The 23,845-nt window shown below is 46.0% G+C and overlaps 2 protein-coding genes across 5 annotated transcripts in view; one reads left to right on the top strand and one right to left on the bottom strand.

The window, feature by feature from the left end:
* The window catches only part of NLRP5 (NLR family pyrin domain containing 5), a 37,517-nt gene extending 15,831 nt beyond the window's left edge, over positions 1 to 21,686 (bottom strand). Inside the window, exons 1-7 of one of the 4 annotated variants that reach the window (XM_084962182.1) lie at positions 21,528 to 21,645; positions 15,588 to 15,945; positions 12,752 to 12,829; positions 7,371 to 8,617; positions 7,018 to 7,106; positions 4,065 to 4,232; positions 790 to 957 (exon numbers count right to left, since the gene is read on the bottom strand). In XM_084962182.1, the coding sequence (XP_084818308.1) occupies positions 790 to 957; positions 4,065 to 4,232; positions 7,018 to 7,106; positions 7,371 to 8,617; positions 12,752 to 12,829; positions 15,588 to 15,876 (2,039 nt within the window). In that variant the 5' untranslated portion in view covers positions 15,877 to 15,945; positions 21,528 to 21,645. Of the gene's footprint in view, positions 1 to 789; positions 958 to 4,064; positions 4,233 to 7,017; positions 8,618 to 12,751; positions 12,830 to 15,587; positions 15,946 to 16,849; positions 17,752 to 21,527 lie in introns of those variants that run through there. The other 3 variants (XM_005664875.4, XM_084962181.1, XM_084962180.1) reach the window with 3 other exon arrangements.
* NLRP13 (NLR family pyrin domain containing 13) overlaps positions 17,187 to 23,845 on the top strand; it is a 107,802-nt gene continuing 101,143 nt past the window's right edge. Inside the window, exons 1-2 of the mRNA XM_084962184.1 lie at positions 17,187 to 17,619; positions 20,927 to 20,984. Of these exons, the coding sequence (XP_084818310.1) occupies positions 17,605 to 17,619; positions 20,927 to 20,984 (73 nt within the window). The 5' untranslated portion in view covers positions 17,187 to 17,604. The remainder of the gene's footprint in view (positions 17,620 to 20,926; positions 20,985 to 23,845) is intronic.

Here is a 23,845-nt window from a genome sequence, read left to right as displayed (position 1 = left end):
GGAGAGGCGATAGTTGCTTCCTTTTCATTCCCAGGGGTGGTTAAAAAAATCCCACATGGTATTGGGCAGACGCAGCTGCATTTCCATCCTGTAAGGACGTCTATGCTCTGACTTCCTTGGATTTCTGTTTTTAAAGGCACACTTTTCAAGTTAATATGCGGAGCAAAGCAAGCTACTCTTCCACAGCTGCGGTGTGTCAACGAGCTAAGCTGAACAGACCTCATGCTCATCTGCCTCGGAATACACCAAAAATCACCCAGGAGGCAGTGTTTCTCTTTCGTCCCAGCACATCTCATCGGCCACACACATGCCCATGCGTGACAACACAGGGCTCAGAGCCCCCAAATGGCCATGACCAAGATGTCCCAGGATTGGTGAACCCCTACACGAGCTGAATATAAATTTTTGGTGGTGAGCACTCTGCAGGGTTTACACAAGTAGACAGAGAAGGTTGTACTCATGAAACGTCTATAACGTTTTAAGTCAAATGTTCCTGCAACTGAAAATAAACAATTTCGTAGCCTACATAAAAGGGGTGTGTGCCAGAAAAAAAGGAAAGGTATGTTGGGGGGCGGAATACACACCACATCAACCTCGCCGTCTTCACCATGTGCACTTCAGGGGCAGTCCTTATCCACACACCGCCGTGCAACCATCACCACCAGCCACACCCAGATGCCCAGCTCTCTGTAATATTTTAGCAGCTTTCTGTGGATGATCACGTCACTGGAAGAAGGAAGAACCACAAAGCCCTGAAATCCAAAGAGCAAAACCACACCTGGGACGTACCTCAGAGACTCCAGCTGGCAGTTGGGGTGCTTTATGGCTTCACAAGCCATCACAACGTCTTCCTCCTTCAGGCGAGTGCTTTCCAGGTCCAGGTATTTAATCTTACGATTGATAACGAGCGTTACCCAGAGGTGACGGAGACCGGGGGTCACCTGGGCACTTTTAAATCTACAGTGGAGAAAAGAAAGTATGCATCAGACATTTCAGTGTCATTTAATTATATCCTGATTTTCCCGCCTTACTCTTTCCCCATGTCCACTCTGATCTCTCTTTGCATTTACAGTTGACTTTTGAACCCCATGGGTCTGAACTGCTGGGGTCCATTTTGACAGATTTTTGAAATACATAAACGTATCTAAAATATGGCACAAAGGATCCTCTCTGCAAAAGAGAAACTGCAGTTTCCCCTGTGGTGCAAAGGGATTGGCCGCGATCTCTCTGCAGCACCAGGACGCAGGTTCGATCCCCAGCCCAGCACAGTGGGTGAAGAGAGCTGGTAGAGGTCACAGCTGTGGCTTGAATCTGATCCCTGGCCTGGGAACTCCACATGCTGCAGGGTGGCCAAAAAGTAAAATAAACAAAAAAGTGGATATTCAAAAAAAGAATTGTTAAAAAAATACACCCCTCCTCCCCCAAAATAGAGAACAGACTTGTAGTTGCCAAGGGGGAGGGGGAAGTTGGCTGGATGGGGAGCTTGGGGTTGGTTGAGGCGTGTTACTACATTTCCGAGGGATAAGCAGTGAGGTCCTATCCCGTCCTTTGGGAGAGACCACGATGGAGGAGAACCTGACAACAGCATCTGTGTGTGACGGGGTTGCTGTGCTGTCAGCAGGAATTGACAGCACTGTCAGTCAACTATACTCTAATAAAAAAAAAAATGCAGGTAGACCCCTGTGTCCAACGCTTGCATTGAAGCGGAGAGTTTACTCCTTAGGTGGGCATAAGATGAGGGACATTTCGTATGCAATTAAAACGGTGTTTGCTTTCTTATTCCCTCTTCGCTTTGCTTTCCAAGAGTGCTATCACCACACAGGATGCTTTTCTCGTCTCTCGTAGCTCCAGAAACTACGTATCAGCCCAAGGTCACAGGTACGTGCTTTTTAAACATCTAACACTGTTTTCAAGCTTGTTGTTAAGAACATGACTGTGATCTTGTGCACAGAAAAACTGTGTAACAAGTCTGTGTATAGACTGGGCTACTCTGACACAATCGCACTGCTGCCTCTTCATTGTGTAATGAGTCTGTGTGTAGACTGGGCTACTCTGAAACAATCGCACTGCTGCCTCCTCATTGTCCATGCATCAATCGTTATGCCTGCAGACAGATAGGCATTTCTCTCTCCCATTATCCTTTCACTTTTGATGCCTAGTGTTACGTGTATTTATGTACAGACGTGTACATGGTACACACAGCCTCGAAGGTGGTGTTGTGGTTGGAGGTACCCACAAATGATGCACCGTGTAAGCAGACGACATAAGCTCACCGTATCAATAAATGCAGTACCGTGGAGTTCCCGTCATGGCTCAGCAGTAACAAACCCAACGAGTATCCACGAGGATGTGGTTGGATCCCTGGCCCCGCTCAGGGGGTTAGCGGATCTGGTGTTGCCGTGAGCTGTGGTGTAGGTCACAGACGTGGGTCGGATCTGGCATTGCTGGGGCTGTAGTGTAGGCCAGCAGTGGCAGCTCTGATTTGACCCCTAGCCTGGGAACCTCCACATGCTACAGGTGCGGCCCTAAAAAAACAAAACAACGATGAAAAAAACCAAAACCATAAAAATACAGTACTGTAAAAACATACTTTCTCTTCCTTATGATTTTCATAATGACATTTTTGTCTAGCTTACTTTATTGAAAGAGTACAGTATATAACACATATAACACAAAATATGTGTTAATTGACTGTTTATGGATAAGGCTTCTGGTCAAGAGTAGACTATGAGGGGTTAAGTTTTTGGAGAATTAAAAGTTATGTTTGGATTTTTGGCTGCACAGGGGCAGGGGTTGGCACCCCTAATACCTCCATTGTTCAAGGGTCAATTGTATTTCATTTTAGAGCGAGAAATCCTTGAGCACCTATGATGCACCAGGCTCTGAGGACAGCTTACTAAGTGACGCTAATATTCTGTGCTCTGTGGAGCTTAACCTAGTCTGGGAAGACATTTACACAAGTCCCAAGAATTATGCTTAAGAATGAAATATGTTACAGTTTAAGACTAGAGCTATGGATGTGTAGCCAAGCTTAGGTTGAAGAAAAAAGTCAAATGCTAGACTCCATGCAATGAGATATCATTTGGATTAAAAAATTGGTATGTGGCTATATACTTCTAACTGCATGGAAAATTTACAAAAATATATGAAAGTAATTAGGGAAACAGAACGTTGAAGAGGCCTCAAAGAACTTAAAATCCTTCGTATTTCCTGCATCTCTCCATCATTATCATGTATTATTGTTGCAGGACAAATACAGTGGTGACATAGATTAACGCAAATTATAGGAGCAAAGTAAAGCAAAATAAACAAGAGTTTAAAACAGGGGCAGCTAGTGGGGAGGGATTCCTAAGGGAAAAACGAGATAGCTGCTGACAAGAGAAGTTAAGTTTGGTGTAGGACTTAAGATGAATAGGGCGCTATTCACTATTCTGGCATCACCAACCTCCTTGACTCAGCGTAGATTAAGGAAATGAGTTAGAAAAGGTAGACGTAGCTGGAAGGGGAAAATGTTTGCAACCAAGACCTTGACTTGGTCTAGTCTTGAGCATCACATGTGCTTTGCTGGGTCTTAGAAGGCAAAGCAAAGAATAGAACCTTTGTGGAAGTAGAATGAGCCCTACATTTCCTACTGTAGTTGTCCAGTTAGTACCCTGGGGTCTACAACAGACCTAGAACTTATATCAGGTATTTAAATATTTGTTACCTTATTAATCATCCTAAAAGCATTACAGACTGGAATAAAGTCTCCCATAGATCATGCCCTTTGACCTTGCTATTGCCTCAAGTTCTATGATTTGTTGCAATGAACCTCCCTCACTTTTTTCTCCATTAACCAACTCCTATTCATCCTTCAAGAACCCAAGTAAATGAACCCACCTCAGTAATCCCTTTACAAGATCTTGAGGCATTCCCCACTGTGACTTTGGGAACTTGTTCCTCTACCTTCCACAGAATTTATTCCCTCTGAAAACATTTTATAGCTTGCCTTCCTAAACAGGTGGGAGAGGAAAGCTGTGACACAGCCATGCAAAAGGGCATGTAGAGGGGTTGAGAGGCCTTACATGAGATTCTTTATTTTACAAGTTGGTTGCCTCAGCTTAATACAGAGGGTCTTCATGGCCTGTTCACTCAAGATGCTGCCACTCAGGTCGAGATGTTGGAGGTTTGGGTGGGTGCTGAGCACAGAGCAGAGATCTTCCCAGTGTTCATCAAGGGTCTTGATCTGCAGCCTACGTTAGAGAAGAAAACAAATATTTCAACTCATACAACAGCAAAAACAAACAACCCAATAAAAAAATAGGCAGAAGCCCTAAATAGACATTTCTCCAAAGAAGGCATATGGATGGCCAGCAGGCACATGAAAAGATGCCCAACACACTCATTATTAGAGAAATGCAAATCTAAACCACAATGAGGTCCCACCTCACACTGGTTAGAATGGCCATCTTCAATACATCTACAAATAATAAATACCAGGGAGGACCACGGAGAAACGGGAACCTTCCTTCACTGTTGGTGGGAATGTAAGTTGGTACGACCACTGTGGAGAACATTATGGAGGTTCCAGGAAAACAAGGGGGACAAAGAAAAACGGAGCAGGGGCCAGCTTGTAGTTCTGATTGATTGACAATAGGCTCTACTGGCAGTTTATGTTCAGAATGTATACATGGAAATTGCAAAGAATTTGCCTCATACAATCACATAAAAATCAGCTGCTATCTGGATTTCATTAACTGCAAAAAAAAAAAAAAAAAAAGAAAAAGAAAACTAAATATAGAAGTACCATATGACCCAGCAATCCCATTCCTGGGCATATATCCAGATAAAACTTTAATTCAAAAAAGCACATGCACCCCTCTGTTCACTGCAACACCACTCACAATAGACAAGACATGGAAAAAATGTCCACTGACAGATGAATGGATTAAGAAGATGTGGTACCTATATGCAATGGAACACTACTCAGCCATAAAATGAACAAAATAATGCCATTGGCAGCAACATTGATGGAACTAGAGACTCTCATACTGAGTAAAGTAAGTCAGAAGAACAAAGACAAACACCATATGATATCACTTCTATGTGGAATCTAAAATATGGCAAAAATGAACCTGTCTACAGAAAAGAAACAGATCATGGACATGGAGAACCGACTTGTGGTTGCCAAGGGGAAGGGGAGGGAGTGGGATGGACTGGGGAGTGTGGGGTTAATAGCTGTAAACTCTGACATTTAGGACGGATAAGCACTGAGGTCCTGCTGTACGGCACAGGGGAACTATATCCAATCTCTTGGGACAGAACAGGATGGAAGATAATATGAGACAAAGAATGTATGTATATGTATGACATTGTCAGTCAACTATATTTTAATTACAAGAAAAAAAATTTTCTTCCACAAGATGGATTTAACAGGAGCAACTGCCACAAAAATGCCAGAGGAGAGAAAGCAGTTGGTGAGGGCAAGATGGGGATGGTTTTAGAGGCTCTGAGGCCAGTGTGGCAGAGGGAATCTCATGCTCTGGGGGAAGGCTCTCCTATCCACCCTGCTTTCAGGCATCTCTGCATCAGAGGGTACACCTCCAGCTCTCCAGTAAGGCTAGAATGTCAATTCTAACTCCCCCTTGATTGTCAAAGGGTGCAGTCACTCTGGAAAACAGTGTGGAGTTTTTCCTCCAAAAATTAAATATAGAACTACCATGTCATCCAGTGACCCCACTTCTAGGAATATACTCAAGAGAACTGACCTCAGGATCCCAAAGAGATATTTGTATTCCATGGTCGCAGCCTATAAAAACAACCTAAGTGTCTGTCAATGGATAAGCACATAAAAGAAAACATGATCTCTGTGTCCACAATGGAATATTACTCAGCCTTAAAAAAGCAAAGAAATCCTAGTTCCTGTCATGGCGCAGTGGAAACAAATCCAACTAGGAACCATGAGGTTGCAGGTTCGATCCCTGGTCTTGCTCAGTGGGTTAAGGATCCGGCTTTGCCATGAGCTGTGGTGTAGGTCGCAGAAACGGCTCAGATCTGGTGTTGCTGTGGCTCTGGTGTAGGCTGGCAGCTACAGCTCCGATTCGACCCCTAGCCTGGGAATCTCCATGTGCCACAGAAGTGGCCCTAGAAAAGGCAAAAAAAAAACACCAAAAAAAAAAAAAAAAAAAAAAAAAAAAAAGGAATCCTGCCAGTGGCAACAACAGGGGTGAATCTAGAGGACATTATGTTCAGTGAAATAAGAAGTGACAGAGAGACAGTGTGGCCTCACACTTAGTGATTCCTTTTTTCTTTTTTTTTCTGGCCATACCTGAGGCATGTTGAAGTTCCTGGGCCAGGGATTGAACCTGTGCCACCTCAGAGACAATGCTGGATCCTTAACCCACTGTACCACCATGGGAACTCCACATGTAGATTCTAAAATAGTTGAAATCACAGAAGCAGAAAGTAGAATGACAGTTGCCAGGAGCTGGAGGTGGAGGAAAGGAGGAGATGCTGGCCAAAGGGTACAAAGTTTCATTCGTGCAGGGTGATACTTTCTGGAGATGTAATGCACAAGTCTGTCTAGGAGGTAGCCTTAAATGTTTCCACCACCCACACAAAGAAATTGGTAACTACATGTTGGGGACAGGTGGGTGGATTCGCTTGAAGGATGATTTAAGGTCCATCAAAACACCACGTCATACATAGGTGCAATTTTTACCTGTCATTTTTTTTTTCTTTTTAGGGCCACACCTGTGGCATATGGAGGTTCCCAGGCTAAGGGTCTAATCAGATCTACAGCTGCCAGCCTACGCCAGAGCCACAGCAATGCCACATCTGAGCTGTGCCTGTGACCTACACCACAGCTCAAGGCAATGCCAGATCCTGAACCCACTGAGCGAGCCCAGGGATCAAGCCCTCATCCTCATGGTTCCTAGTCGGATTTGTTTCCACTCCCCCAGGACGGGAACTCCTCTGCCAATTTTATTTCCCCAAAGATGGAAAGAAGAAAAGAACAGGTTGGAGGCAGGGACTCACCCGTGGGGCGCCCTGGACCACGCCTCAGCACCTTCATCCTTTGGGATCCCTCTGACATCCAACCGGATTTTCTGTACATCCCGGCCATGCTGGAGACAGAAAGAAGACACTATGAAGTCCATCGCCCGGTGTACCGGAAGCCACACTTCCTGGAGGCCGGTCAGCGCCACGTGAACCAGCTCCTCGTCTTGGGTCTCGAAAAGGCAGTGGAAGGCGTCAAGGAAGTCTAGTGGGGTGATGGTGTCAGCGTGTTGGCCCAGCAAAGAGATCCAGTGGAGAAGCCCCTGCTTTGCCACCAGGGGGACAGGACATCCAAGAAGGGCTTCCAGTGTCCCCGTCATGCCTTCACTCACGAGGCCAAACAAGAACCTCTTCACCTGGACCAGGTAGACGCTGAAGTCGATTTGTTTGAGTTCCATCAAACTCTTCATGTTCCCAGTGAACAGAGGGAAGGGGTCGTGCTTGGTTTCCAAGCCTTCCAGGATGTAGTACAAGGCAGCACAGAACTCCTGGAGGCTCAGGTGCAGGAAGGCATAGCACTTCTGGCTGCGGGTGTCCTGGACCAGGATGCTCCCATGAACCAGGGCCGAGAGCTCGGGCTCCTTCAGCCCGTGCATGGCCAGGTCCTCACTGGGGAACACAAACTTGGTCTCCCACATGCCCTCCACCGCCAGCCTGCACAAGCCCTTCAGGGTGGCTCTCTCTTCCTGACTCAGACAGCACCGGGATGCATCTTTTGGGGTGAGCTGATGGAACAGGAACGTGGCATACAAGGCCGTGAGGGTCTGGCAAGCGGGAAGGCTCTTCCCTGGAGCCTCCTGCAGCTTCAGAGCCTTGCCGATGAGCGAGCATGCGGCGGACGCCTGGCACTTGTCCCACAGTTCATGGTTGTCCACTACCGAGCGCAACCAGGCTGGCCCCTGTGGATGGTCACGCTTCCCATGCGCGAGAAGCACCTGCATCCTTTTCTGCACCGAGAGTCCCTCCACCAACAGGTAACGGGGAGACAGAAGCAGGGGCTGGAGCTTCTCTATGCCCCCGTCTCTGACCGTGATGATCAGGGAGCACTCAGGAAGCAAGATTTTGTTTAGCAGACGGTGCAGCAGGAGGGACGTGGGCTGCTTTTCTGCCCAGTCGCCACAGAGATGCGAGTCATCGTCTTCGAGGGCCAGGTCCAGGTTCTCGCACCCGTCCACCACCAACAAGAGCCTTTCTGGTTGGGACAAGATCTCCTCCACGGACACCTGGGACTCTGGCCACTCCCTGGCGATGAGCTCTGCCAAGCTGCTCTCCCTCACCCACTGCATCTCTCCGGCCCTGAGAAAAAAGCCATAGGAGAACATGCCCGGGTAGAGTTTCCCCTGCGCCCACCACAGCAGGATCCTTCTGGCCAACGCCGACTTCCCAACGCCTGGCTTTCCGTGCAGAACCACCGTGTGAGGCCTGAAGCCCCCCTGGTCTGGGCTAAAAGCCCCCGACAGCAAGTGTGTCTCTCGACGGTCAAAGGCAAAATGCTCTGAACCGCCCACGGGTGTGTCCAGCTCCGGGGAGAATCTTGTCATCACATGTGTCCTGTAGTTCTGTTGGTCATCTCTGTGGCCTGAGTCAGAACAGGAGAGGGGTGAAGAACAGGAAAAAGTTTGAACAAAGTCTGGATTTTATTTTAATTTATTATTATTAGTTTTTTTGGCCACAGCATGCAGCAGCTGGATGTGGAATCTCAGTTCCCAGCCAGGGACTGAACCAGGGCTGCAGTGGTGAAAATGCTGAGACCCAACCATGAGATTCCCCAGGGAACTCCCAGAAAGTCTGGATTTTAGTAAAACAAAAAGGCAAAACAAAACCCTAGTGGAACTCAAGTCAGACAGTCTACGTCTGTGGGTCTTTTGTTTCTTCCTAGCAATGTCCTGATACCTAGTTCTGACTCTCCTTCAAAGATCTCTTCCTCAGAGCTTAAGAATGTTCTTCAAAATAGCTGTGTCCCTTTAACTTGATGTATCTTTCTAGCACTTAATACCTGAGACGTTACACTTTTGTCTGCTTATTGTCTCTCTCTCTCCCCAAGTCGTCTATGCAGGGGAGCTGCCTTTGTGGCTCAGTGCTTAATGAAGCTGACTAGGATCCACAAGGATGAGGGGTCCATCCCTGGCCTCACTCAGTGGGTTAAGGATCCAGCGTTGCCGTGAGCTGTGGTGTAGGTCACAGGCTCAGCTCAGATGCTGTGTTGCTGTGCCATAGGCTGGCAGTTGTAGCTCCAATTCAACCCCAGCCTGGGAACTTCCATATGCCATGTGTGCGGCCCTAAAAAAGAAGAAGAAAAAAGCAATCGTCTATGCAGGGATTTTACTAACCATAGTATCTCCACTATTTGTAACAGTGCCTCATGTCCTGTGGACACTCAACTGTGTCTTTTTTTTTTTTATTATTTCCCCAATACAATTTTTTCCCCACTTTACAGTGTGGGGACCCAGTCACACATACATATATACACCATTTTTTTTCTCCCATTATCATGCTCCATTGTAAGGATCTAGACATAGTTCTCAGTGTGACACAGCAGGATCTCATTGTTAATCCACTCCAAAAGGAATAGTTTGCATCTGTTAACCCCAAGTTTCCAATCTCTCCCACTCCCTGCTCCTCCCACTACCCCAGGCAACCACAAGTATACTCTCCAAGTCCATGATTTTGTTTTTGTTTTTGTCTTCATTTTGGTTGCATCCACTGCATGTGGAAGTTCCTGGGTCAGAGATCGAACTCACACCACAGCAGCAACAATACTGGATCCTTAACCCATTGAGCTACAGAAAACTCATCTGTGTTAAATGAATAATCTACCCCAAACACGCACATGTGGTTTCTGAAAGACCAAGAGGCTTGGGGGTGCAGGGGCTGTGTGTCTGGTCCTGAGCTCCAGACCTCAGGGGAGGCATGCATGCCCAACTCCAGCCCAGGACAGTCAGGCTATGATGGAGAAGCACCTCCGTGTGATGAGGAATTCTGTGCTGTTTAAGGAGGCAACACAGGAGTTCCCGTCGTGGCTCAGTGGTTAACGAATCCGACTAGGAACCATGAGGTTGTGGGTTCCATCCCTGGCCTTGCTCAGTGGGTGAAGGATCCAGCGTTGCTGTGAGCTGTGGTGTAGGTCGCAGACGAGGCTCGCATCCCACGTTGCTGTGGCTCTGGCATAGGCCAGCAGCTACAGCTTTGATTCGACCCCTAGCCTGGTGAACCTCCATATGACGAGGGAGTGGCCCAAGAATTCACGAAAAAAAAAAAAAAAAGAGAAGGAGGCAACGTAGCCTTTGAGGTGAGACAGATCCCACCCGGAACCCCGAGCTCTACAGCGTCTCTGTATTGGACCAAGCTGCCTCATTCTGTGGCCCTCCATTTCCTCACCTATGAGACGTGCATCTCCCTCAAGTGCTGCAATAACACATTTAAGGGAAAAAAGTGCGTCTGACATTTATCAGCAGAGGGCCTGGCAAAAATGATCTGTGGCCACTGTTTTCTTTACAAACCATGATTCTTTCAACATCACTTTCTATTTTATTCCCAACATTTGTCATAAACGACAATTCTTTTTTTTTTTTTTTTGTCTTTTTGCCTTTTCTTGAGCCACTTCTGTGGCATATGGAGGTTCCCAGGTCCAATCGGAGCTGTAGTCTTCAGCCTATGCCAGAGCCATAGCAACGCAGGATCCGAGCCACGTCTGCAACCTACACCACAGCTCATGGCAACGCTGGATCCTTAACCCACTGAGCAAGGCCAGGGATCGAAACTGCCACCTCATGGTTCCTAGTCGGATTCGTTAACCACTGAGCCACGATGGGAACTCCGATAAATGACAATTCTTTTATGCATTTAATTGCTTAGACCCTAGCTTCTGAGGTGAGTCCATGAGAAAAATACCTTATCATTTTACCTCCATGCCTGTCACTTCTCTTAGCAGCCTCTGACTTTCAGCAGATATGCAGCAATGACACCATCCTCTAGACATCAAAGTTGCCAGGAGCCTACATCTTAAACCTTCTCAGCGCAAAAAAGAAATGGCAACCATGTGATGGGCTGGAGGGCTTAGCTACCACCACAATAGTAACCAAGGTGCGACATTTCAATGTATCAAATCGATGTGTTGTGCACTTTGAACTTAAGCAGTGTCTCCTGTCATTTATGTCTCAATATAAATAGACAAATCCACAAATGCACAGGAAAAATTCCTATCTCGGGTCTCTTATATACGCTGGTTCTACCATTCTTTTTTTTTTAAAGAACAAAAACATCAAGACTCTAAACAAGTGTGTGTGACACTTACCAGCCCTACATCTCTACAAAAAAAATTCTGTTAAGCTTCATTGTTCTGCATCAGGAAAGTCATGAATAGATCTGGATTAAACTTGCAAGCAGCAGACCCTCTGAGGTCTGAACAAAATATCTGCTGAGCTCAGACGGATGCATGGTCTTCAGACAGGTCGGACCTGTGCTCTTGGGTTGTAGATTTTTATAGAGGTATGGGAGCTCCAGGAAGATGGACTGCCATTGAACCCAGCCTTTCTTGGCTTCCTCCTCAGCCACCTTTAAGACATCCATGGATTCAATGACCATGTCTGTGTTTAAGGGTTCCCCATCTCCCTCTCCAGTGCCAACTTCTTCCTTAAAAATCCAGGGTCTCACTTGTAATTACTTGTACTGTTGCCTAACACTCTGCCCTGTACACATGTATATTTTAAAACAAAAGATTGATTATTAAATATAATTTTACTAAAAAAAAAAATCCAGGGTCATATACCGAATGCACTTCCTTAAGGGATCTCCAGTTCAATGCTTTAAAAATTCATTTCAGCTTTTATCTGCAACAAAAACTTACTCCTGGTAAATTTCCTGGAAGTGATAATTAGAAAAAGGGCTTCTACTTGTGAACTTTATTGGTGTATAGTTGACTTACAAACTTGTGTTTGTTTCATGCACAGCAGAGTGAATCAGTTATACATACATCCCTTCCTTTTTAGATTCTTTCCCATACAGGTTATTACAGTTCTGAGTGGCCTCTCCTGAGCTGTGCAGTAAGTAGGTCCTTATCCCCTGTTTTACATATATGGTATGTATTGTGAACTTATTTTGGAACAGATACTTGGCTCATTTCTTTATTCATAAATCTACTTTTAGCTCCATATCATCCCTCTCTGGGAGTTTGTTAATGAGTAAGATGGGGATTTTAACACCTCCCTTATGAGGTTGGTATAGAATTCCATGACGTGATCATAGAAGGTGAGAACAGCGCCCGGCCCATAGCAGGTGTTCTAGAAATGTCATCAATGTTGATATTTATTACTACTCATCTCGTCGAAGAGAGACAATACTGGCAGCTGTTAGGCTTTCAAGTATCTGCCCAATGAATGATGAAGTAATTCATACCGGCCAACATAAATTATGCTGTGCAGGTGGAATCAAAGCTGAGGTGGAGGTGATTTCAGAGACTATGATTTCCATCACCGACTCCCAGCATTAGCATCCATCAGGGTGTCTGAACCGAAAGGTGGGAGCCTTTCCTGAACCTTTGTTTTTCTGAAAACCCCAAACAGCAAAGTCTCCTAGATAATCTACCAAGTAGCTTATCAAGGTAATAGTATCTTAGCTGACACGAAGCATCTTCCCCCAAACACTTCCTTGGAGATAAATGTTAACAGCAGCCTTCTTCACACATGTCTGTTCTTCCATGCCTCCCCCCACTCACCTGGCACTTCTTCCAGGCTTGGACCTTGGTCAGTCTTTGCTGGTATAGAATCTTCTGCTATTTCAGCCAGAAAATATTCTGCAATTGAGAGCAGGTGCGAAAATGACTCAATAAAGCCATGACAATTACCCAAATCAGGGATGAGCCCAATCCCCTGCCCAAATCACTGAGGGCAGCCAAGACTAGTCTCACCATTTATTCCCTGACGAGCCTGCAATGAAGACAATGTAGACACACCGTGGTGCTCCAATACCACCCACACAGTGAAGCAGCAGAGGTTCATTTATGGTAAAGCGTGTCTGATTCTGAGCAGGTAAGTGTCCACTGCAGTCCCATTTTGGCTGCGTGACCTTGGGTACCTCCTATGAGGTATCTATTATGGTTATTGATAGCCATAAACTCCTGGGCTTATCTTCCAGAGTCATCTTCAACTACTTAATTTCTTATTTGATGCCTGGGAGTTGTCCAAATAGAGGTATCTTCAACTCATGAGTTTTTTTTTTTTTTATTAGAGTTGATTTACACTGCTATGTCCATTCCTGCTGTACAGCAAAGTGACCCAGTCATTATATATATATATATATATACACACACACATTCTTTTTCTCACGTTATCTTCCATCATGTTCTGAGATTGGATATAGTTCCCTGTGATGTACAGTAGGACCTCACTGCTTATCCATTCTAAATATAGCTGTTTGCATCAACTAACCCCAAACTCCCAGTCCATCCCACTCCCTCCTCGCATCCCCTTGACAATGACAAGTATGTTCTTCATGCCTGCGAGTCTGTTTGTTTTGTAGATAGGATCATTTGTGCCCTATTTTATATCCCACATGTTAAGTGATATCATTTGGTATTTGTTTCTCTTTCTGACTTACTGCACTTAGTATGAAAATCTCTAGGTGCATCCATGTTGCTGCAAATGACACTATCTGGTCCTTTTTTATGGCTGAGTAGTATTCCATTGTATATCATGTACCACAACTCATGATCTCTAATGCCGACTGCATCCCCTCGTCCCCCTGCTCCATCTACTTGCTGCAAAACATCTCTTCCAGTGTTTCCTGGGAGGGGGCAATGGAACTGCATCCTCCCAGGGGCTTGTGCCAGTAACTTGGGTACCATGCTTGCTGTGCTATCTCCTCCTCAGAAACTGTTATGTCTGCTCACAAAACATCTTCCAATTCCACTTACACATTTTCTTTAACTGCCATCACCACCCTAGTCCAAGCCAGGTGTATTTCTCCTGTGGGATGCCAGAAAGGACTCCTAACTGGTCCTAACTCACATCGGTTTGTGACTCATTGTGGCCCACTCACCCCCTCAGCAACAGTGTTGATGTGGGCATGTGATAGTGTTCAAGGGGCAGGGGTCCATGCAGTGTAACTGCTTAGGCTTTGCTATTAAAATTACTTTCAAAACGCTGTCTGACTTCCAGCCCATCTCGCTATCTTCATCTCCTGCCACATCCTCTCCAACTTGTCACAGTCCCTCCGCCTTCTTTCTCTGTTGAAGCCTTCTAATGCTATCTTTTGCTCAGAATGTTCGTCCCTACCCAACTGGCTTGGTTCATTCCTTTTCTTCCTGTTTGTCTCAGCCGACACCTTACTTCTCCTGGGACAGGATTCTATGCTTCACTTTCCTCTCAGGTGGAATAGGAACCTCGCACCTATTTTTTTTTTTTTTTTACACCATCCGTTTAAAAATTGACCGTTTCTCTCTCTTCCCTACTGAAGCAAAAGCTCTAAATCTCTGGCATGTGACACATGAGAATTTAAAGATCAGCTAAGAGCATGGTATGTCAGCTTGGTCATCTATTAGTTGATGAACTTGGTAGAATCTCTATTTTAGCTTCTTCCCTGGGGTGCCTGTTTCGTTGGGAGGGTTTGAGAAGGAATAGAAAGGCATATGGCAGCTTCAACATGGCATCTGAACTGGGGGATTGAATGGTTAATTTCATCTATTATTTTAATTTTATAACATTCATTCCCTTTGCATAATACGAACGTGTTTTCCACCCCAGGGCCTCTGGTGAAGCTCAGAGGGAATAGTTTCTCTTCAAGTTCTTTGCAGCTACAGTTGAAGAACTACATGGCAGCATGCAGTACCTGTAAGTCCTTGGCAACAGTCTGACGCCTTACACCTGGGACGCTAAGGTTTTGTCCGCGATTGAAGGAGGGAATTCCTCCTGATAAAAGAGAACTCTTTTCTTTACCTTTCTCCTAAATACCTTAAGATAACTATCTCATTTGATCTAAGCACACTGTTCTAATAGGGGCACCAGTCATCTGAGGAAGGTCAATCCTTAGAGAAGTCCCTTTAATCTTAGTCCTTCAATGTGGGGCAAGAAATAAGGGAGACACCTGTTGTACCACCATTGGCCTTCTCAAAAAAATGAAAGAAATTTTGTTAACCACTTTCTATACCTTATCGAACCATTCCAACCAGACATAGGCGCATCATAGTGATGGTCCCCAGATGTGCAATCTAAGGGTCAGAGCAGGAGGGCATTTGCCTGAGGTCTTACAAGTGGTGGCATCAGAGCTCAAGCGTGGCACTTTTGACCCCAAATCCTGTCTAAAGGATTCCAGCAAATTTTGTCCAGGTTGAGGGTCTGTCTATCCATTTCTTCTCCTTCACTGTCTCCCAGGATGGAGAGGACTCTACTTTCCAGCCAGGGAGGTGGACCACTGAGGTAGCTCCTCCTCACAGCTCAGATGCACCTTGTGGAGGTGGCCCCACGGAGAGAACAAGGATACCCTCCCCCTTCCCGTGGGAGCTTGAGGTCACCTCCCTCTCTTCTACCCCTAGACCTGCCCCGAGTCACACTCACTTTTCATCTCATCCCTTGCCACCTCAGAGAGTGCAGACAGGTGCATCTTTTCAAAGATGTCGATGGAGATCTTCCAGGCAAAAGAGTCTTTGTAATGCTCGTGCAAGAGGGAGGTGAGATGCTCTGAATTGGCATCATCCACTTCGGCCAGCGGGAAAGAGCACGTTGCAAGTTCTGACGTGGTTTCCTTGAGCCATTCCTTAAATGTCTCAAACTCTTCTTTGCCTAGCTGCTTGAAACACCACTGCAGTCCATAGGTGGACAACGAGGATAGTTTGGTGTCTCCCATCTTAATGCAAGGCTGAGAGCTCAGGTTTTGATGGAAAGGGGATTCTTTGGTACACGAAGCACATAGGACCTGTGGGGAAAGTGACATGATTCAAAAAGAAAAGTTGCCTCAAAGTCATTCAAACAGCAAACCCTCCTACACGGTTGGTGGGAATGTACATTAATACAACCACTATGGAAAACCGTACAGGGGTTCCTTTACAAACTAAACATGGAACTACCATATCACACCCAGCAATCCCACTCCTCAGTATGTACCTGGAGAAAACCGGAAGTTGAAAAAATACGCACACTCTAATGTCCATTGCAGCCCTATTTACAAGAGCCAACACATGGAAGCAACCTAAATGTCCATTGGCAGAGAACTAGAAAAAGAATATGTAGTATAGACATACAGTGGAATATTAACTCAGCCATAATGAAGAAAGAAATGATGCCACTTGCAGTAACACGGATGGATCTAGAAATGATCATGCTCAGTGAAGACAAAGACAAATGTCCTATGATATCATTTTTTACATGGAATCTAATAAAAAATACAAAAAGAACTTTTTTTCAGGAACATGTTTTATTCCAGTAAGTCTAAAATAAATATATTAATAATCTAGACGCTTTTTTTTTCAATCTCAAAAATTCCAAATGATTAAACTGACCTAGTTGGTACTTATCATATATATATATTTTTTTTTAACTGAGGAATAATTTCGTTTATCACATCTGTAGTTGTATAATGATCATAACAATCCAATTTTACAGGATTTCCATCCCACAGCCCAAGCACATCCCCCCATCCCCCAAAACTGTCTCCTCTGGAGACCCTAAGTAAAAAGAACTTGTTTATAAAACAGAAACAAACTTGCAGATTTTGAAATCAAATTTAGGATGTAGCTGAGGGGCAATGTTGGGGGAGGGATACATTGGGAGGTTGGACCTGGCATATATAAGCTACTATATATAACATAACGAGGACCTACTGTATAGCACAGAGAACTGCACTCCATGTTCTGTAATAACCCACGTGGGAAAAGAATCTGAATAGCAACAGTATGTGTATATGCGTAACTGATTCGCCTTGGTAGTAACACCACGTTGCCAATCCAATATATTCCAATAAAATTTAAAAAATAAATACGAAAAAATCCAACAACAACAAAAAGGATGTTGCACAATAAAAAAACTTTAAGGATTCAAGTCGATGCCAACTTGCTCCCCCCCCGCCCCGCCCCCGGAGGAGAAGGACTAGGAGGCGTGTGTTTGCTGGACATTCCCGCATGGGGCAGGTGAGGGGTCTGCTTTGAAAGCCTTCACGTCAGGCGGGATCAAGATGGCGGAGGCGCAGGGCGGGGCGCTCACGTGCGCCCCAAACTCATCAAAAACCCGTCCACATGGGGAGTGATGCATACACCACATCTACCGAACGCCGGCAGAGGACCTCAGACCTCCAAAACGCGCAAGAAACCCTTCACCTAAGGGGAAAGAACACAAGGGAAAAAAAAAAAAAAGAGAGAGGAAAAGGCATCAGGAGGGCAGCAGCAGCCCTGAAAGGGAGCCGAGAAACAGGAAAAGAACGCTCGCCCTGGGAAGCCACCTGCCTGACACCTCAGAGAAAAATGCAGCAGCTGGACCGAGGACGGCAAAGCAGAGAGGGAGCCGCACGAACGTCTGCACCCCCACGCGGGGGGGGGGGGCACCCCAGCGTGAGACGCTCCGGTGGGGGCTGGGCGTTGAGATGCAGGCTCTGGAGGTCAGTGCTGGCAAGAGGACCAGCGGTGGCTGTGTGGGGACAGCCTGAGGGTCGGGGAGGACGCCTGGGTCAGCGGGAGGAGCAGGGCGCCACTGCTGGGGAGGGCGGGGCGGGACCCCCCGTGGGAATCCCTTGCTCTGCGCATGCGCAGACTCTCCACGTGCGCGCCCGTGCGCAGGTACAACCTGCTGCAGCGTTTGGGAACTCCTGAGGTGGGCGCCCCCCCCCCCCCCTTCCGTGGAACAGACTGTCTTAACTGTAGAAGCAGGACGGATCAGATGACACAAGTGCCTTCCACGAAGTCTCCTCCCCCCCACCTCCCCAGATTGTGAGTTCAGAGAGGTGAGCCGGTAAAATAAAGTTGAAACATTCTATAAGAGGCTCTTCCAATCAGTGCAGGAGATCAATAAATAGTTTTATTTATTAAAATGAGCAAAGGATTTGAACAGCTCAAAAAAAAAAACCTCTGGATACGCTAATTATTTGTTTACTTTTTTGCTTTTTAGGGCCGCACCCACAACATATGGAAGATCCCAGGCTAGGGGGCGAATTGAAGCCACAGCAAAGGGAGATCCTAGCCTTGTCTGTGACCAACGCCACAACTCACAGCAATGCCGGATCCTTAACCCACTGAGTCGGGCTGGGATCAAACCCACGTCCTCATGGATACAGAGCCAGCAAAGGAACACCCGTTCTTTTCATTATCTTTTCCCGTAACGATTGTCACAGAAGTGCTGCTCTATTTTTGATGAACGTGTCCATCGGTGCCATCTCTTTGGAGGGCAATTTGGCAACAAGTATGCGTTTTTGTGTTTTGTCCTTTTAGGGCTGCATCCACGGCCTATGGAGGTTCCCAGGCTAGGGGTCAATCGGAACTGTTGGTGCGGGCCTATGCCAGAGCCACAGCAATGCCAGACCCGAGCCTCGTCTGCGACCTACACCACAGCTCACAGCAACACCGGATCCTTAACCCACTGAGTGAGAGCAGGGATCAAATCCACAACCTCAGGGTTCTTAGTCGGATTCGTTTCCGCTGCGCCTCGGCAGGAATTCCAAGTACGCGTTTTAAATGCAGTTATTATTAGCTAGTCTTGTCCACAATAGCAAGACCGAAGGCCTTTCAGGAGTTGATCAATAAGAGCTGGGTTCACTCAAGCACTGAAGCACTTTGCGTCCTTAAAAAGGCTCAATCATCAGCGTGGGTTGGTGCCTCAATCCATAGGAACTTAACATAACACTCGCTGCCCCACCCCGCCCAGTGTACCCATTCTCTTCCGGGGTTGAGCATAAAATGGATTGAGGGGGTTGAACTAATGGATCTGAGAAAGGACATAATTTAACATTTTCCCATATTGGTTTGCTTTGCAAAATACTAAAGCTATCGCCCATTAAAAAATCATGTTAAGGAGTTCCCATCGTGGTGCAGCAGAAACAAATCTGACTAGAACCATTAGGTTGCGGGTTCGATCCCTGGCCTTGCTCAGTGGGTTAAGGATCTGGTGTTGCCTGAGCTGTGGTGTAGGTCGCAGATGCAGCTTGGATCCTGCGTTGCTGTGACTCTGGCGTAGGCCGGCAGCTACAGCTCTGATTCCACCCCTGGCCTGGGAACCTCCATATGCCATGGGTGTGGTCCTAGAAAGACAAAAGACAAAAAAAAAAAAAAAAGTTAATAGAATCTAATAGAAATACATACATTTTACTAAAACAATTGAGACCTTACCACCATGACTCATCTATGAAAAACAGAAAAAAAAAAAAAAAAAAAAGGAGGTGAACATTACTTATGGAGAGACAAAGTTTATGGCTGGGTCACTCAAAGCAGATGCCTCGAAAGCACTTTCCTCAACATTTCTATACAACATTTACGTAAAGTATTGACCCTACTGGGAAAATATTTCTAAAATGCACTAAAAGGTTACATCCTAACCACAGAGCAGCTAACATTCCCTAGGTTAAATTAAATGAAAATGATATAGAGAGCAGACTTGTTGTTGCCAAGGGGGCAGGGGTGAGGGAGGGAGGGGGAGTTTGGGATTCACAGAGGCCAACTATTACATTTAGAAAGGATACACAACCAGGTCCTACTGAATAGCACAGGAACTATATTCTCTATCTTATGATAAACTGTAATGGAAAAGAATACACACACACACACACACACAAATTACTTTGCTTACAGCAGAAATTAACACAACATTGTAAGTCAACTATACTTCAATAAACTAAATTTTAAAAATACATGAAAAATTTCCTAGGTTTATTTTTCCCTCTAACATAAAACCACCTTGATACAGGGAGATTGAATACATAAAACAGGGAGTTCCTGTTGTAGCTCAGCAGACATGCATCTGACTAGGATCCATGAGGACCCAAGTTTGATCCTTGGCCCTGCTCAGTGGGTTAAGGATCTGGCGTTGCTGTGGCTGTGGTATAGGCCGGCAGCTACAGCTCCAATTTGACCCCTAGCCTGGAAACCTCCATATGCTGCAGGCGTGGCCCTAAAAAGATAACAAACAAACCAACAAGCCCCCAAACCTCCCCATTATTTGAGTTAGGTGACTAAATGAATACAGGAAGCTTGTTTAAAAGAGAATGCATTTCAGGTTGTCAAACCCAAACAGTATCGATCCACCATTTGAATTAAACATTTGCTTCACCACACAAAGCCATCCAGAGAGATTACAGGAGCCAGAACACCGTCCAACCCTCAGGGGTAATTACCACATCACTGTGGTTTAGAGACGGGTATTTTTAGGGTGATATTGAGAAGGTTTCTATGCTCGGAACTAAGAGCCATGGAAGTGGAAGAAGCTAAGAATGAAAACAGTGTGTTCTCTTTTAAATCCCTTTTCAGGAGATGTAGAGCATCTCGTGTAAACTTTGTATCAACAGTATCAATCTATAAAGATTCCTGCATTACTGTAACTCCGAGGGTATTACTGTCCTCGCTTTCCAGAGTGGAGAGCTGACGTTCTGAGGAGGAGAGCTTGCTCTGCTTTAGGAAGGAGCATGGCCAAACCCATCCGACTCTAATTCTCCATCTCCTCTAATATATTCTGGAGGGAAACCCACATGTTAAACCCCCAAGACAGGTGAGTCGAGGGGCGGAGAGTCCAGGTGGAAGGAATAAGGGGGGACAGGCTGATGGACCCCCTTCTCCCATAAAATCGAGGTGGGGTTGGTGAGAAGGCCAAGGCCTTCCAGGAGAGGCAAGAGGGTAGGTTGGAGGGCTAAGTCAAGACGATGGTCAGAGCTAATTTCTGGGAACAAATGACTCATCAGAGCTCCGTTTGTCTCTATCCTATAGGTACTAATTCCTGCAACACCTTTCTACACAGGTGTCTTGAAAAATCCCATGGAAACAGGTAAGACTCCAGGGCATGAAATCAGACCCAGTTTTGAATATTGATGTGCTTCTTGGTGCTCCAGGAAAAGCCACTTAACTCCTTTGTAACTCAGTTTCCTCACTTGACCAAGAACCCCCTCAGGACTGTGCAGCACTTCAATGACCCTGAGCTGCTGTTATCACCTTATCTGCAGAATTTACAGAGTAATTTGCCCGGACTCCTTTAAGACGTGGAGCAGACTTCTGCTGATCTCCACCCTGCTCTGTGAGCTCAGAGCACCCCAACCCTACCCTTTACTTCAGACCTAGAGCCTGGAAAGGGTTGCGAGATGTATGGAGGAAATACCCGAGACACCATGTGTGTTAGAGGTGGACCTTTTCATGAAAATGGGGAGATGGGGCACTTCCTTCTTGCTAAGGACACCTTTGGTCCCTGGACTCCTGCTAGTTTATACGGAGAGGAGGAGGGCAGAGCGTAGGGCTCACTGAATGGGTTCCCACCAGGAATGGAGGAAAAATGGGGAGAGAAAGATGTGGGAACAGGACAGAAGAAAACACTCACCAGCTCGCCTCCTCACCCCCAAGACTAGATCCCAACTGGCAACGACGGGGCGATGGGTCTTTGGGGAATCCTGGGCTGGTGACGTTGTTGCCGTCCATTGGCTGCCACGGCTCCAAACAGCCAGGGTAGATGTGGGGCAGCTGCTTTCTCTACCTGTATGCTCCACCCCCTTCCCACCTGTCAGGTGAAGATGCTGCATCACCCTTCCTAACCTGTGCCCAGGCCCTCTGGACAGAAACAGCCCTCACCTGGTTGCCCCAGAGCAAGGATGTGTGTGTCTCTCCTGATTTTACCTGACCTGGCATTTACCATTCTTGAATGATGCTGCTCTGGTTTGTTCAGTTGATTTTCTCCATGAAACTTATCCGGACTCCTGTGAGCTCATAGTATGTATTCCTGTTTGTGATCAAATAAATCCCCTGCCTTCTAAAGTACCATCTTAACACTGCTAATGATCAGGAAACGCAAATCCAAACCACCTTGAGCGCTCACCTTATACCTGTCAAAATGGCTATCATCAAAATGAGCTCACGTAACAACTGTTGGCAAGGATGTGGAGCAAAGGGAACCCATACGCCCTTCTGGTGGGAATGTAAGTGGGTGCAGCCATGGTGGAAAACAGCATGGAGACTGCTCAAAAAGCTAAGAGTAGAATGGCCATATGACCCGGCAGTTCCACTCCTGGGTATGTACCTGAAAACAAAACAAAGCAAAAACACTAATTTCAAAAGATCCATGCACCCCAGTGTTCATACAGCGTTACCCAGAATAGCCAAGATAGGGAAGCAGCTTGAATGTCCATCAATAGATGCATAAGGAAAATGTGGTATATATGAACGGTGAACTACCACTCAGCCATTAAAAAAGAATGGAATTTTGAAGTTCCTGTCATGGCTCAGTGGAAACAAACTCAACTGGTATCCATAAGGATGTGTGTTCCATCCCTGGCCCCACTCAGTAGTGAGCTGCGGTGTAGGTGGTAGATGAGGCACGGATCCAGAGTGGCTGTGGCTGTGGTGTAGGTTGGCAGCTGCAGCTCGGATCTGACCCCTAGCCTGGGAACCTCCATATGCCACACCTGCAGCCCTTGTCAACAACAACAACAAAAGAATGAAAAGTTGCCATGTGCAGCCACATGGATGGTCTGGGAGGGCTAGGTGAAATAAGTCAGGCAGAGAAAGACATAAATACTGTCTGATAGTCGCATGTGAAATCTGAAAGATACAACAAACGGGAGACTACAACAGAAAAGAAGCAGACACGGATTTGGAGAACACGCTACTGGTTACCAGTGAGGGGGGAGGGTAAACAGGTGTTGGGGAGTGGGAGCCATAAACCATTGGGTGTGAGATGGGCTCAAGGAGGGTTTGTACAACACGGGGAATAGAGCCAGTATGTTGTCCTAACTTTAAATGGAAAGTCACCCTTGAAAACTGTCTAAAAAATAAAAAAGGGCTCATCTTGGTGAATAGTAACAGCAGCCACTTTGGGCCTCAAATCTCTACATTAGTGATTATTTCCCAAAGCATTTATTTGCCCCAGCTTTCTTGAGGTAACTGTCAATACTGTGTAGATTTTTTTAAAAAAATTATAGGAGTATGGTTGACTTATGACGTTGTGTTAGTTTCAGGTGTACAGCAAAGTGAATCACACACACACATGTACATGCCATCCTTTTTCAGATTCCATCTAGACTCTCACAGCGTATTGAGTAGACTTCCTTGTGCTGAAGGGGAGGTCCTTGTTACCTATCGATTTAGTCCATAGTAACCCTGTGTAGGTTTAAGGTGTACATGTTGATTTCACGGAGGTATTGCAATATGATTTCTACAGTAAGGATATCTCCTGCTTGGACCATTCTCAGACTTCCCTGCAGGTTAGACCTACTTGGAGGAACTATTAAAACCCCTTGTGTTGGAGGCCACACCCATTCCAATTAAGGCAGGGTGTCCGGGGCTGGGAGCCAGGCGACAGGGCCTTTACAGATTCCTGTAACACAGGGTGCCCCAAAGAGGGGAACCCACATCCTATTTTCAGCCCCGCTCATCTCAAGGCATATTCCCTCCTTGTTTTAGCTAAGCGGGGGCTCCTCTGGGGAACGGGTCAGCAGGTGAGTTCTCTGGCTTGCCACCACCCACCTCTTAGCCTGCTGACCCCAGGTGAGGCCTTTTGGGAAGTTCCACCTCATTCACCATGAATCCTCTTAGCAGTCTGTGGTCATCAGCTTCAGCTGTGAAACTCTGCATTCTGGAGAATACAATCTTTTTTTTTAAATTTTTAAAAAAAATTCTTGCTTAGAGTCTGATTTTGTTATTCTT

This window comes from Sus scrofa, chromosome 6 (assembly GCF_054392235.1).
Source record: "Sus scrofa isolate SSC_HxYL_T2T_F1_AM1 chromosome 6, Sscrofa_HxYL_maternal_Yorkshire_Landrace_v2.0, whole genome shotgun sequence".
Lineage (NCBI taxonomy): Eukaryota > Metazoa > Chordata > Mammalia > Artiodactyla > Suidae > Sus > Sus scrofa.
This window is presented reverse-complemented; position numbering and strand designations above follow the sequence as displayed.